This window comes from Tarenaya hassleriana, unplaced genomic scaffold, assembly GCF_000463585.1.
Source record: "Tarenaya hassleriana unplaced genomic scaffold, ASM46358v1 Cleome90, whole genome shotgun sequence".
Taxonomy (NCBI): domain Eukaryota; kingdom Viridiplantae; phylum Streptophyta; class Magnoliopsida; order Brassicales; family Cleomaceae; genus Tarenaya; species Tarenaya hassleriana.
In genome coordinates this window covers 363159-377592 of record NW_010971390.1, presented here as the reverse complement: position 1 = coordinate 377592, position 14434 = coordinate 363159, and the positions used below count along the sequence as shown (strand labels likewise).

General features: G+C 37.3%; 2 protein-coding genes across 2 annotated transcripts; one reads left to right on the top strand and one right to left on the bottom strand.

Moving 5' to 3' along the window:
• The first annotated feature begins 8756 nt into the window (after positions 1-8756).
• LOC104804653 lies at positions 8757-9666 on the top strand. The gene is made up of 2 exons (XM_010528994.1): positions 8757-8853; positions 8942-9666. Exons 1-2 carry the CDS (start codon positions 8757-8759, stop codon positions 9664-9666), a joined length of 822 nt encoding a protein of 273 aa, XP_010527296.1.
• A 2788-nt stretch (positions 9667-12454) lies between these two features.
• Positions 12455-14211, bottom strand: LOC104804626. Its single transcript, XM_010528955.2, has one exon. The coding sequence runs from the start codon at positions 13948-13950 to the stop codon at positions 12619-12621; it is 1332 nt and encodes a 443-aa protein (XP_010527257.1). The 5' UTR covers positions 13951-14211; the 3' UTR covers positions 12455-12618.
• Positions 14212-14434: the final 223 nt, after the last annotated feature.

The following is a 14434-nucleotide window of genomic DNA, read 5'->3' as shown; positions in this document are numbered from 1 at the left end:
GTGTATATGTGTTTTATTAATTATAAATAATTTTATTTTTAATATATATATTTGTATATATATGTGAATTTATATGTATATATTAATTTAAATACATGTAGATGAATATTTAGATATTTAATAATATTTTTGAATGCCGTGAAAGACAATTAATCGGTAGTTCGTTTTTTGAGTGTATCTTCGCAAGGTTGTTTTTGGGATGTGTAATGTACTCAAAAAGTTTGTATTTTGAATGTTTTGCTGTAAAAGACATTCTCAGGAAGTATGTATTTTGGATATTTTGAATATTTGAGACAAAATCAAGTTCACAGCTATATTTTTCCTTAACAAAGAGGGTAAAGTCTAATTAATACTTCATCCATCAATATAATCTGATACATCCTTAGTACAACATTCATCAACTTACTATAATGTCTAATAAATGCATCTTAGTACAACATATTAATCAAAACACATAATACATAGTCTGATACATTCTTAGTAAAACACATTCATCAACTTAGTACAACATTCATCAACTTACGCCAATGTCTGATCATGGAATTGGTTTGTGAAGAAATTGAAGACAGATTTATGTCTTGGTGAAGGATGTAGTGACCATAATATCCGATAAGCAAAAGGGATTGCTTAATGCTGTTTCCAATGAATTACCGCTTTGTGAGCACCGCATGTGTGCACGTCATACTTATGCCAATTTGAAGAGAAAATTCAAGGACATTCATGCTTACATGGAATACCCGTCAAATCCCACTTCCGACAAGGGCAACTCCGTGAAGAAAGATCCAATGAATAACTTATCCCTGACTCCATCACCTCATATTTCCCATACCCACTCGGTATTGGTATGCAAAAACGTGTGTCATTCTGATTTTTAGCTAACTCTTTCATAGCATGTGAAGTGAGGTATGTCTTACATACCTTGACCTCCCTTAATCTTTGTGCTATACATGTTTTTGCATTATGTCCAACCTGTTTGCATTGACTACACGTCATTTGTCTTCCATGTCGTGTAAGCTTTCCCCGATTTGATGGACTCATGAACAGATTTTATTCGGCTAAACTTCCTTGGTCGACCAGGCAACTTTCTCTTTTTGGGAACGCCTATTGGATCTTTCAGAGTTTTTACCCAAAATGGTTCTCCATTGACAGGCATTATATTCTGTTCATACAACAGTTCCAATCTTCTGCTCGAGAAATAGTCAGACACGTACTTTACAACATCCTCTCCTCGGTTATTGATAATACATAGTCCATGCTTACATGGAATACCCGTCAAATCCCACTTCCGACAAGGGCAACTCCGTGAAGAAAGATCCAATGAATAACTTATCCCTGACTCCATCACCTCATATTTCCCATACCCACTCGGTATTGGTATGCAAAAACGTGTGTCATTCTGATTTTTAGCTAACTCTTTCATAGCATGTGAAGTGAGGTATGTCTTACATACCTTGACCTCCCTTAATCTTTGTGCTATCCGTTGCATAGTTTGCCTCCGAATCATTTCGAGCATGTCAATCAAGGGACGTAGTCGAGCAGCTTTTATAGACATATTGAAACTCTCCGAAAAATTGTTGTTAACATCTTCGCAATGTGATTGCGTTCGGAAAAATGCCTTGCACCAATGTTTTGGGTCATTGGCAATTAAGACCTCAAATGCCGCTGGGTTTATGTCTTTTATCTCCTGCATATACCGCTCATAATCACCTTCATGGCAAACAAAAAGATACATGTATTAGTATACTGAAAAATGTACAAATGACAAAGGCAAACATTTAGAAACAAATTTACTAACCTTTATGATAGCTATTTGCAGCGTCCCAAAATAAGTTCTTCAATTCAATGTCCTTGAATTTTCTCTTCAAATTGGCATAAGTATGACGTGCACACATGCGGTGCTCACAAAGCGGTAATTCATTGGAAACAGCATTAAGCAATCCCTTTTGCTTATCGGATATTATGGTCACTACATCCTTCACCAAGACATAAATCTGTCTTCAATTTCTTCACAAACCAATTCCATGATCAGACATTGGAGTAAGTTGATGAATGTTGTACTAAGTTGATGAATGTGTTTTACTAAGAATGTATCAGACTATGTATTATGTGTTTTGATTAATATGTTGTACTAAGATGCATTTATTAGACATTATAGTAAGTTGATGAATGTTGTACTAAGGATGTATCAGATTATATTGATGGATGAAGTATTAATTAGACTTTACCCTCTTTGTTAAGGAAAAATATAGCTGTGAACTTGATTTTGTCTCAAATATTCAAAATATCCAAAATACATACTTCCTGAGAATGTCTTTTACAGCAAAACATTCAAAATACAAACTTTTTGAGTACATTACACATCCCAAAAACAACCTTGCGAAGATAAACACTCAAAAAACGAACTACCGATTAATTGTCTTTCACGGCAAAACATCCCAAAAAAAACAAACTGCTGATTACTTGTGTTTCATGTCAACACATCCAAAAAACATCAACCAGCATTCTTGACTACTTATCATTGTCATTGGTCCTCGTAACAATTGGTCTTGGTATAGCAAAAGGTCTCCCCCGTCCTCGCATAATCTGCATTTTAGTATAACCCCGTCGTCGTTGAACAGATGTGGATTGGACTCGAATGGGCTCAGATTGCACTGATTGCACGGTCTGACTTAATTATGTCGGTGCCGAAGAACCTACATATGAACGCACTTCATAATTAGTTACATGATTAAGCAAAAGACGAAGACAAATAGTAATACAAAAGTTTACAGAATTGCACCTTCAACCGAATGTGTGTGGCGGACTTCAGAATTAGTACCTCCAACTCGACGTTGTACGCGTCGTGGTGGTGCACTTGAACTTGCTTCTTCGACATCCTAACAGCAAGAAAGAAACAACATTAAGCTAAAACGTATTTACATGAACCAAAACAGGATTTGACAACGTACCTTCATTTTTTTTGGTCTTCCCCTTCCGCGCTTAGGACCATAATGTTGAACGGGTTCATTTCTACATGTTTTTGCATTATGTCCAACCTGTTTGCATTGACTACACGTCATTTGTCTTCCATGTCGTGTAAGCTTTCCCCGATTTGATGGACTCATGAACAGATTTTATTCGGCTAAACTTCCTTGGTCGACCAGGCAACTTTCTCTTTTTGGGAACGCCTATTGGATCTTTCAGAGTTTTTACCCAAAATGGTTCTCCATTGACAGGCATTATATTCTGTTCATACAACAGTTCCAATCTTCTGCTCGAGAAATAGTCAGACACGTACTTTACAACATCCTCTCCTCGGTTATTGATAATACATAGTCCATGCTTACATGGAATACCCGTCAAATCCCACTTCCGACAAGGGCAACTCCGTGAAGAAAGATCCAATGAATAACTTATCCCTGACTCCATCACCTCATATTTCCCATACCCACTCGGTATTGGTATGCAAAAACGTGTGTCATTCTGATTTTTAGCTAACTCTTTCATAGCATGTGAAGTGAGGTATGTCTTACATACCTTGACCTCCCTTAATCTTTGTGCTATCCTTTACAGAATTGCACCTTCAACCGAATGTGTGTGGCGGACTTCAGAATTAGTACCTCCAACTCGACGTTGTACGCGTCGTGGTGGTGCACTTGAACTTGCTTCTTCGACATCCTAACAGCAAGAAAGAAACAACATTAAGCTAAAACGTATTTACATGAACCAAAACAGGATTTGACAACGTACCTTCATTTTTTTTGGTCTTCCCCTTCCGCGCTTAGGACCATAATGTTGAACGGGTTCATTTCTACATGTTTTTGCATTATGTCCAACCTGTTTGCATTGACTACACGTCATTTGTCTTCCATGTCGTGTAAGCTTTCCCCGATTTGATGGACTCATGAACAGATTTTATTCGGCTAAACTTCCTTGGTCGACCAGGCAACTTTCTCTTTTTGGGAACGCCTATTGGATCTTTCAGAGTTTTTACCCAAAATGGTTCTCCATTGACAGGCATTATATTCTGTTCATACAACAGTTCCAATCTTCTGCTCGAGAAATAGTCAGACACGTACTTTACAACATCCTCTCCTCGGTTATTGATAATACATAGTCCATGCTTACATGGAATACCCGTCAAATCCCACTTCCGACAAGGGCAACTCCGTGAAGAAAGATCCAATGAATAACTTATCCCTGACTCCATCACCTCATATTTCTCATACCCACTCGGTATTGATATGCAAAAACGTGTGTCATTCTGATTTTTAGCTAACTCTTTCATAGCATGTGAAGTGAGGTATGTCTTACATACCTTGACCTCCCTTAATCTTTGTGCTATCCGTTGCATAGTTTGCCTCCGAATCATTTCGAGCATGTCAATCAAGGGACGTAGTCGAGCAGCTTTTATAGACATATTGAAACTCTCCGAAAAATTGTTGTTAACATCTTCGCAATGTGATTGCGTTCGGAAAAATGCCTTGCACCAATGTTTTGGGTCATTGGCAATTAAGACCTCAAATGCCGCTGGGTTTATGTCTTTTATCTCCTGCATATACCGCTCATAATCACCTTCATGGCAAACAAAAAGATACATGTATTAGTATACTGAAAAATGTACAAATGACAAAGGCAAACATTTAGAAACAAATTTACTAACCTTTATGATAGCTATTTGCAGCGTCCCAAAATAAGTTCTTCAATTCAATGTCCTTGAATTTTCTCTTCAAATTGGCATAAGTATGACGTGCACACATGCGGTGCTCACAAAGCGGTAATTCATTGGAAACAGCATTAAGCAATCCCTTTTGCTTATCGGATATTATGGTCACTACATCCTTCACCAAGACATAAATCTGTCTTCAATTTCTTCACAAACCAATTCCATGATCAGACATTGGAGTAAGTTGATGAATGTTGTACTAAGTTGATGAATGTGTTTTACTAAGAATGTATCTATCTTCGCAAGGTTGTTTTTGGGATGTGTAATGTACTCAAAAAGTTTGTATTTTGAATGTTTTGCTGTAAAAGACATTCTCAGGAAGTATGTATTTTGGATATTTTGAATATTTGAGACAAAATCAAGTTCACAGCTATATTTTTCCTTAACAAAGAGGGTAAAGTCTAATTAATACTTCATCCATCAATATAATCTGATACATCCTTAGTACAACATTCATCAACTTACTATAATGTCTAATAAATGCATCTTAGTACAACATATTAATCAAAACACATAATACATAGTCTGATACATTCTTAGTAAAACACATTCATCAACTTAGTACAACATTCATCAACTTACTCCAATGTCTGATCATGGAATTGGTTTGTGAAGAAATTGAAGACAGATTTATGTCTTGGTGAAGGATGTAGTGACCATAATATCCGATAAGCAAAAGGGATTGCTTAATGCTGTTTCCAATGAATTACCGCTTTGTGAGCACCGCATGTGTGCACGTCATACTTATGCCAATTTGAAGAGAAAATTCAAGGACATTGAATTGAAGAACTTATTTTGGGACGCTGCAAATAGCTATCATAAAGGTTAGTAAATTTGTTTCTAAATGTTTGCCTTTGTCATTTGTACATTTTTCAGTATACTAATACATGTATCTTTTTGTTTGCCATGAAGGTGATTATGAGCGGTATATGCAGGAGATAAAAGACATAAACCCAGCGGCATTTGAGGTCTTAATTGCCAATGACCCAAAACATTGGTGCAAGGCATTTTTCCGAACGCAATCACATTGCGAAGATGTTAACAACAATTTTTCGGAGAGTTTCAATATGTCTATAAAAGCTGCTCGACTACGTCCCTTGATTGACATGCTCGAAATGATTCGGAGGCAAACTATGCAACGGATAGCACAAAGATTAAGGGAGGTCAAGGTATGTAAGACATACCTCACTTCACATGCTATGAAAGAGTTAGCTAAAAATCAGAATGACACACGTTTTTGCATACCAATACCGAGTGGGTATGGGAAATATGAGGTGATGGAGTCAGGGATAAGTTATTCATTGGATCTTTCTTCACGGAGTTGCCCTTGTCGGAAGTGGGATTTGACGGGTATTCCATGTAAGCATGGACTATGTATTATCAATAACCGAGGTGAGGATGTTGTAAAGTAGGTGTCTGACTCTTTCTCGAGCAGAAGATTGGAACTGTTGTATGAACAGAATATAATGCCTGTCAATGGAGAACCATTTTGGGTAAAAACTCTGAAAGATCCAATAGGCGTTCCCAAAAAGAGAAAGTTGCCTGGTCGACCAAGGAAGTTTAGCCGAATAAAATCTGTTCATGAGTCCATCAAATCGGGGAAAGCTTACACTACATGGAAGACAAATGACGTGTAGTCAATGCAAACAGGTTGGACATAATGCAAAAACATGTAGAAATGAACCCGTTCAAATCTGCATTTTAGTATAACCCCGTCGTCGTTGAACAGATGTGGATTGGACTCGAATGGGCTCAGATTGCACTGATTGCACGGTCTGACTTAATTATGTCGGTGCCGAAGAACCTACATATGAACGCACTTCATAATTAGTTACATGATTAAGCAAAAGACGAAGACAAATAGTAATACATGAAGTATTAATTAGACTTTACCCTCTTTGTTAAGGAAAAATATAGCTGTGAACTTGATTTTGTCTCAAATATTCAAAATATCCAAAATACATACTTCCTGAGAATGTCTTTTACAGCAAAACATTCAAAATACAAACTTTCTGAGTACATTACACATCCCAAAAACAACCTTGCGAAGATAAACACTCAAAAAACGAACTACCGATTAATTGTCTTTCACGGCAAAACATCCCAAAAAAAACAAACTGCTGATTACTTGTGTTTCATGTCAACACATCCAAAAAACATCAACCAGCATTCTTGACTACTTATCATTGTCATTGGTCCTCGTAACAATTGGTCTTGGTATAGCAAAAGGTCTCCCCCGTCCTCGCATAATCTGCATTTTAGTATAACCCCGTCGTCGTTGAACAGATGTGGATTGGACTCGAATGGGCTCAGATTGCACTGATTGCACGGTCTGACTTAATTATGTCGGTGCCGAAGAACCTACATATGAACGCACTTCATAATTAGTTACATGATTAAGCAAAAGACGAAGACAAATAGTAATACAAAAGTTTACAGAATTGCACCTTCAACCGAATGTGTGTGGCGGACTTCAGAATTAGTACCTCCAACTCGACGTTGTACGCGTCGTGGTGGTGCACTTGAACTTGCTTCTTCGACATCCTAACAGCAAGAAAGAAACAACATTAAGCTAAAACGTATTTACATGAACCAAAACAGGATTTGACAACGTACCTTCATTTTTTTTGGTCTTCCCCTTCCGCGCTTAGGACCATAATGTTGAACGGGTTCATTTCTACATGTTTTTGCATTATGTCCAACCTGTTTGCATTGACTACACGTCATTTGTCTTCCATGTCGTGTAAGCTTTCCCCGATTTGATGGACTCATGAACAGATTTTATTCGGCTAAACTTCCTTGGTCGACCAGGCAACTTTCTCTTTTTGGGAACGCCTATTGGATCTTTCAGAGTTTTTACCCAAAATGGTTCTCCATTGACAGGCATTATATTCTGTTCATACAACAGTTCCAATCTTCTGCTCGAGAAATAGTCAGACACGTACTTTACAACATCCTCTCCTCGGTTATTGATAATACATAGTCCATGCTTACATGGAATACCCGTCAAATCCCACTTCCGACAAGGGCAACTCCGTGAAGAAAGATCCAATGAATAACTTATCCCTGACTCCATCACCTCATATTTCTCATACCCACTCGGTATTGATATGCAAAAACGTGTGTCATTCTGATTTTTAGCTAACTCTTTCATAGCATGTGAAGTGAGGTATGTCTTACATACCTTGACCTCCCTTAATCTTTGTGCTATCCGTTGCATAGTTTGCCTCCGAATCATTTCGAGCATGTCAATCAAGGGACGTAGTCGAGCAGCTTTTATAGACATATTGAAACTCTCCGAAAAATTGTTGTTAACATCTTCGCAATGTGATTGCGTTCGGAAAAATGCCTTGCACCAATGTTTTGGGTCATTGGCAATTAAGACCTCAAATGCCGCTGGGTTTATGTCTTTTATCTCCTGCATATACCGCTCATAATCACCTTCATGGCAAACAAAAAGATACATGTATTAGTATACTGAAAAATGTACAAATGACAAAGGCAAACATTTAGAAACAAATTTACTAACCTTTATGATAGCTATTTGCAGCGTCCCAAAATAAGTTCTTCAATTCAATGTCCTTGAATTTTCTCTTCAAATTGGCATAAGTATGACGTGCACACATGCGGTGCTCACAAAGCGGTAATTCATTGGAAACAGCATTAAGCAATCCCTTTTGCTTATCGGATATTATGGTCACTACATCCTTCACCAAGACATAAATCTGTCTTCAATTTCATCCATCAATATAATCTGATACATCCTTAGTACAACATTCATCAACTTACTATAATGTCTAATAAATGCATCTTAGTACAACATATTAATCAAAACACATAATACATAGTCTGATACATTCTTAGTAAAACACATTCATCAACTTAGTACAACATTCATCAACTTACTCCAATGTCTGATCATGGAATTGGTTTGTGAAGAAATTGAAGACAGATTTATGTCTTGGTGAAGGATGTAGTGACCATAATATCCGATAAGCAAAAGGGATTGCTTAATGCTGTTTCCAATGAATTACCGCTTTGTGAGCACCGCATGTGTGCACGTCATACTTATGCCAATTTGAAGAGAAAATTCAAGGACATTGAATTGAAGAACTTATTTTGGGACGCTGCAAATAGCTATCATAAAGGTTAGTAAATTTGTTTCTAAATGTTTGCCTTTGTCATTTGTACATTTTTCAGTATACTAATACATGTATCTTTTTGTTTGCCATGAAGGTGATTATGAGCGGTATATGCAGGAGATAAAAGACATAAACCCAGCGGCATTTGAGGTCTTAATTGCCAATGACCCAAAACATTGGTGCAAGGCATTTTTCCGAACGCAATCACATTGCGAAGATGTTAACAACAATTTTTCGGAGAGTTTCAATATGTCTATAAAAGCTGCTCGACTACGTCCCTTGATTGACATGCTCGAAATGATTCGGAGGCAAACTATGCAACGGATAGCACAAAGATTAAGGGAGGTCAAGGTATGTAAGACATACCTCACTTCACATGCTATGAAAGAGTTAGCTAAAAATCAGAATGACACACGTTTTTGCATATCAATACCGAGTGGGTATGAGAAATATGAGGTGATGGAGTCAGGGATAAGTTATTCATTGGATCTTTCTTCACGGAGTTGCCCTTGTCGGAAGTGGGATTTGACGGGTATTCCATGTAAGCATGGACTATGTATTATCAATAACCGAGGAGAGGATGTTGTAAAGTACGTGTCTGACTATTTCTCGAGCAGAAGATTGGAACTGTTGTATGAACAGAATATAATGCCTGTCAATGGAGAACCATTTTGGGTAAAAACTCTGAAAGATCCAATAGGCGTTCCCAAAAAGAGAAAGTTGCCTGGTCGACCAAGGAAGTTTAGCCGAATAAAATCTGTTCATGAGTCCATCAAATCGGGGAAAGCTTACACGACATGGAAGACAAATGACGTGTAGTCAATGCAAACAGGTTGGACATAATGCAAAAACATGTAGAAATGAACCCGTTCAACATTATGGTCCTAAGCGCGGAAGGGGAAGACCAAAAAAAATGAAGGTACGTTGTCAAATCCTGTTTTGGTTCATGTAAATACGTTTTAGCTTAATGTTGTTTCTTTCTTGCTGTTAGGATGTCGAAGAAGCAAGTTCAAGTGCACCACCACGACGCGTACAACGTCGAGTTGGAGGTACTAATTCTGAAGTCCGCCACACACATTCGGTTGAAGGTGCAATTCTGTAAACTTTTGTATTACTATTTGTCTTCGTCTTTTGCTTAATCATGTAACTAATTATGAAGTGCGTTCATATGTAGGTTCTTCGGCACCGACATAATTAAGTCAGACCGTGCAATCAGTGCAATCTGAGCCCATTCGAGTCCAATCCACATCTGTTCAACGACGACGGGGTTATACTAAAATGCAGATTATGCGAGGACGGGGGAGACCTTTTGCTATACCAAGACCAATTGTTACGAGGACCAATGACAATGATAAGTAGTCAAGAATGCTAGTTGATGTTTTTTGGATGTGTTGACATGAAACACAAGTAATCAGCAGTTTGTTTTTTTTGGGATGTTTTGCCGTGAAAGACAATTAATCGGTAGTTCGTTTTTTGAGTGTTTATCTTCGCAAGGTTGTTTTTGGGATGTGTAATGTACTCAAAAAGTTTGTATTTTGAATGTTTTGCTGTAAAAGACATTCTCAGGAAGTATGTATTTTGGATATTTTGAATATTTGAGACAAAATCAAGTTCACAGCTATATTTTTCCTTAACAAAGAGGGTAAAGTCTAATTAATACTTCATCCATCAATATAATCTGATACATCCTTAGTACAACATTCATCAACTTACTATAATGTCTAATAAATGCATCTTAGTACAACATATTAATCAAAACACATAATACATAGTCTGATACATTCTTAGTAAAACACATTCATCAACTTAGTACAACATTCATCAACTTACTCCAATGTCTGATCAATCAGACATAAGCTAACCCATAGTAATATATAACTACAGAAACTATAACGATGATGAACACCACCAATTTCTGAGTTATCTGTTGTTCACCTTTGATTACTTCGATCTTGGAATCAACATTCTGTAGCTTCTTTTGCAGACTTTCAATTTCTTCTATTAGAGCTTCGTCGACCCATTTAAAAACGTGGTTAGAGGATCCCTAAAACATAAACAAAAATTTCAATTATCTTTATACAATCTGAACTTAACACTTCAAAATTGTTTTATATCAATAAAATCCAACCATTTACCTCTTGTGAAACACACGTATAAAATAGACGTCCTGGATTTTTTTCCGTTTTCGATGTCAATATTGAAACCTCACTTCCACACTCACATTGCTGCGGAATACCCTTCACTACACTTATCCTCTTTTTTTTCCAACCTGAACTCGCATTCGAGTTTGCCTCGCTCATAAAACTCATTTTGGATCCAATTTTTTAAACCTACAACACATCAACCGATGATTCATCAACTAATAACTCAAATTTTCATCCGCATGTATTCCATCAGAAAGAGAGTATACCTGGAACCGAGCTAAGATTTACACCCACACATTCACCAACCATAACAATTTGTTACCCAGCTCGATAATGGCAGAAAAAAAAAACAAAAGACCCGAAAACAGTGAAAACAAAAGAGAATGAATTTACAACCGAGCTCGAACAAGAGAAGTACAAGATGGAGAGATCGCTCAGCAGGGAGAGTTTCAGTTATAGCAGGACTGAAGGAGAAGACAAGTCTTTCGATCTGAGATCCCTGAAGATATTAAATAGATCTAGGGTTTATAGAAACCGGTTTAGTGAACCGGTTTGAATTTCCGAGTTAAATTTTAACCAATCTCTGATTACCGATTTTGTCTATGTGTCAATTGATTCTGACGTGTAATCCGACGTGGCCAAGCGAAATAACTTCTCAGATGCCACATTTACACTTTCGAATGCCACATCAGCAAATTTTGTCTAATTTGTCAATCGACAACGAGTTCAGGTATTTTTTTTGTTTCATTAAAAAAGTTTGGTGTTTATTTGACAAAAAAAAAAGTTCGGTGTTTTTTTTGTCAAAATTGAAAAGTTTAGTGTTTTTTTTGGATTATCCCTAATTATATATATTAGTTGTATATGTATATTTTGTATATATAACTAATATATATACATATAATATATATTAAAAATATATATTATATATATATGTTAGTTATAATTATTTTTATTTTAATATGTATATTATGTATGTATATAAATTTAATTATAATTATTTTTATTTTAATATATATGCATTAGTAATGATATATATATTGTAGTTATGTGTATATCTATTTTATTAATTATAAATAATTTTATTTTTAATATATATTTGTACATATATGTGAATTTATATGTATATATTAATTTAAATATATGTAGATAAAATTTTGGATATTTAATAATATTTTTTTTGCTGAGTCAGCAGTTTTTGGCTGAGTCAACCATATTTTTTTGCTGAGTCAGCAGTTTTTTGCTGAGTCAGTAGTTGCTTTTAACGATGTTAACTGGTGAGTGTTTGATTTGGAAAAAGTTTTAAAAGTTTGGGTATTTACGTGGGAGTTATGAAAAATTCAAGTATTTATATGACAATTTTATAGTTCGGATATTTATTGTGGATTTTTGTAAAAGTTCGGATATTTTTATGCGATTATCCCATTGAAATAATATAAAAATAACTATATATATATTTGGGAATCTATATCAAATATATAGTTGTATACATTGTTGGAATATACATTAGTACGAAAGAGACTGGGCAAGATGATCTACTGGTAGACAGATAAAGAGAAAAGCTTGAAATTACACAACGAGACATATCTTTATTCTTTTTTTTTTTTTGGTGAAAAAAACAGAAAGATCCTCATGCCTTCTTGGAGTGCTTGGAGGCGGCACTGTGGAACCTTCCAAAGCCTTTGAAAGCCTTTGATAGTCTCAGAAGGTTAGGCCTCGCAATTCCCAAATTCATCTTCCCTGTCGAGAACTTCAATGCATGTAAGCAGCAAAGCTGTTCACCACCATCATCACCATCATCACCATCATCATCATGAGCTTTGTGTTGGTAAATTTCTTCAATGTTCTTCTTCGACTTCACCTTCTGCGGCTTCTGCTTCTCGCTCTTCTTTGTTTTCTTCTTCTCTTCCAATCTCGATGGCGTTTTATCTATATGGGTCTCGTAAGCTTCCCACAAAAGATCCATATTTTCTCCGCCGTCGTCTCCTCCTCCGCCGCCTCCGGCGGTGGCACCGGCGCTGGCGACGCTGTGTCGTTCTTCGAAGAGCTTGCAAGCGAGTGTCCTCCTCCATTCTTTTTCCTTCCTCATTGACCCAAAACTGCTAAGAGTGATGATCTCTCTGGTCTTGTGAGAATCTGCATTTTCCTTTTCTACTTCGTCACCGGAGATTTTCCCGAGAAAATGGCTTAGTTTTGGGAGCTCACATTCCTCATCATTACTGTTTTCCTCATCACCGACTTTTTGGGCTTTGGATTCCATTTTTGTCGGCATTTCCCAACTGTCCCCTTCATCTTTATCGGGCACGGTGCCATTTATTGGCTTGACTTCTTCCTCTTCCTTTTCACATTTGACGATTTCTTCTTCCAGATTCATCAGATCCTCAGTCTTCGACCGAGGGATCTCGGCTTCGTCCTCGTTGGTCACTTCCCACAAGGCTTCAGATACGGTGCCCGCTTCTCCGGTGCTCTCATGGCTGCAGAATTTGTCGACGAAAGGGAGCTCGGTAGTGGAACATGTCTCCTCAGTGTCAGTTTCAGTTTCAGTTTCAGTTTCAGACAGGATTTCTGGAAGGCATGCCTCAAACACCATCTGATACGCTTCCAGCTCCTCCAAAGACATGGGAGTTTCATCTTTGACGTCAAAATTGGAACGCAAGACACCGCTGCAAGAGGAAAAAAGAAGACTTGACTGAGATTCAGGGAATTCAGGGTCAGAGCAAGTGTCATGAAGTAAAGTACTGAGAAGGGCAAGAAGTAGGAGTGTTGTGGTCAGGAAGAGAGGTGAGAGGAAAGAGAGGATTTTGATGATGTAAGGCGAGAAGAAGAGAACGTAAGAGAAGTAGAGAGGGTGAGAGAGGACGAGAGAGCAGAAGAGGTGAAAGTCAGAGAGGATAAGAGAACAAAAGGTGGTTTTCTTTCTCTTAGGACACTCTTCTGTAGATGACAAGGGAAATTCAGACATGTTGGCCTGAAAAAATGGGGTGAGATTAGATTGCAATGGTGATGGAGAAGAAGAAGAAGAAGAAGGAAATAAATTCGGCAAGCTTCTCCTTTGTTCTGTCACAAGCAAGAAACAGAGAAGATAAAAGTGTGAATTTGGAAGGCAAGGGTGCCGTGAATAAAGGAAGGAAACAAGAGAGAGAGAGAGAGAGAGAGAGAGAGAGAGAGAGAGAGAGATGAACTAACATAGACAACATAAAAGCACCTTTTGAACGCTTTCATCATCTTTTACCTTTGGCCATTTCAATAACCACCACCAAATGCCTTTTCCTTTTGCCCTTCTCCTGTAACCTTGTTTTTTGGTCTTCTCAGAGAAATGCCAAAACAAATTCTTCCGAATAAAGAACAAGCTGCCATGTACACTTCGTCTCACCAATCATGCAAGTAAATCACATTTCGTCGTTCATATGGCTGTTGTGATCGCAAGAACAGAGAACATCAGAAAA

What these genes read in the sequence shown, in the direction of transcription:
- LOC104804653 (XM_010528994.1), top strand. Translation starts at nt 8,757, where the DNA reads ATGTGTGCACGTCATACTTATGCCAATTTGAAGAGAAAATTCAAGGAC. An exon ending in TGCAAATAGCTATCATAAAG is followed by an intron (nt 8,854 to 8,941) that starts GTTAGTAAATTT and finishes TTTGCCATGAAG; the next exon opens with GTGATTATGAGCGGTATATG.
- LOC104804626 (XM_010528955.2), bottom strand. Translation starts at nt 13,950, where the DNA reads ATGTCTGAATTTCCCTTGTCATCTACAGAAGAGTGTCCTAAGAGAAAG.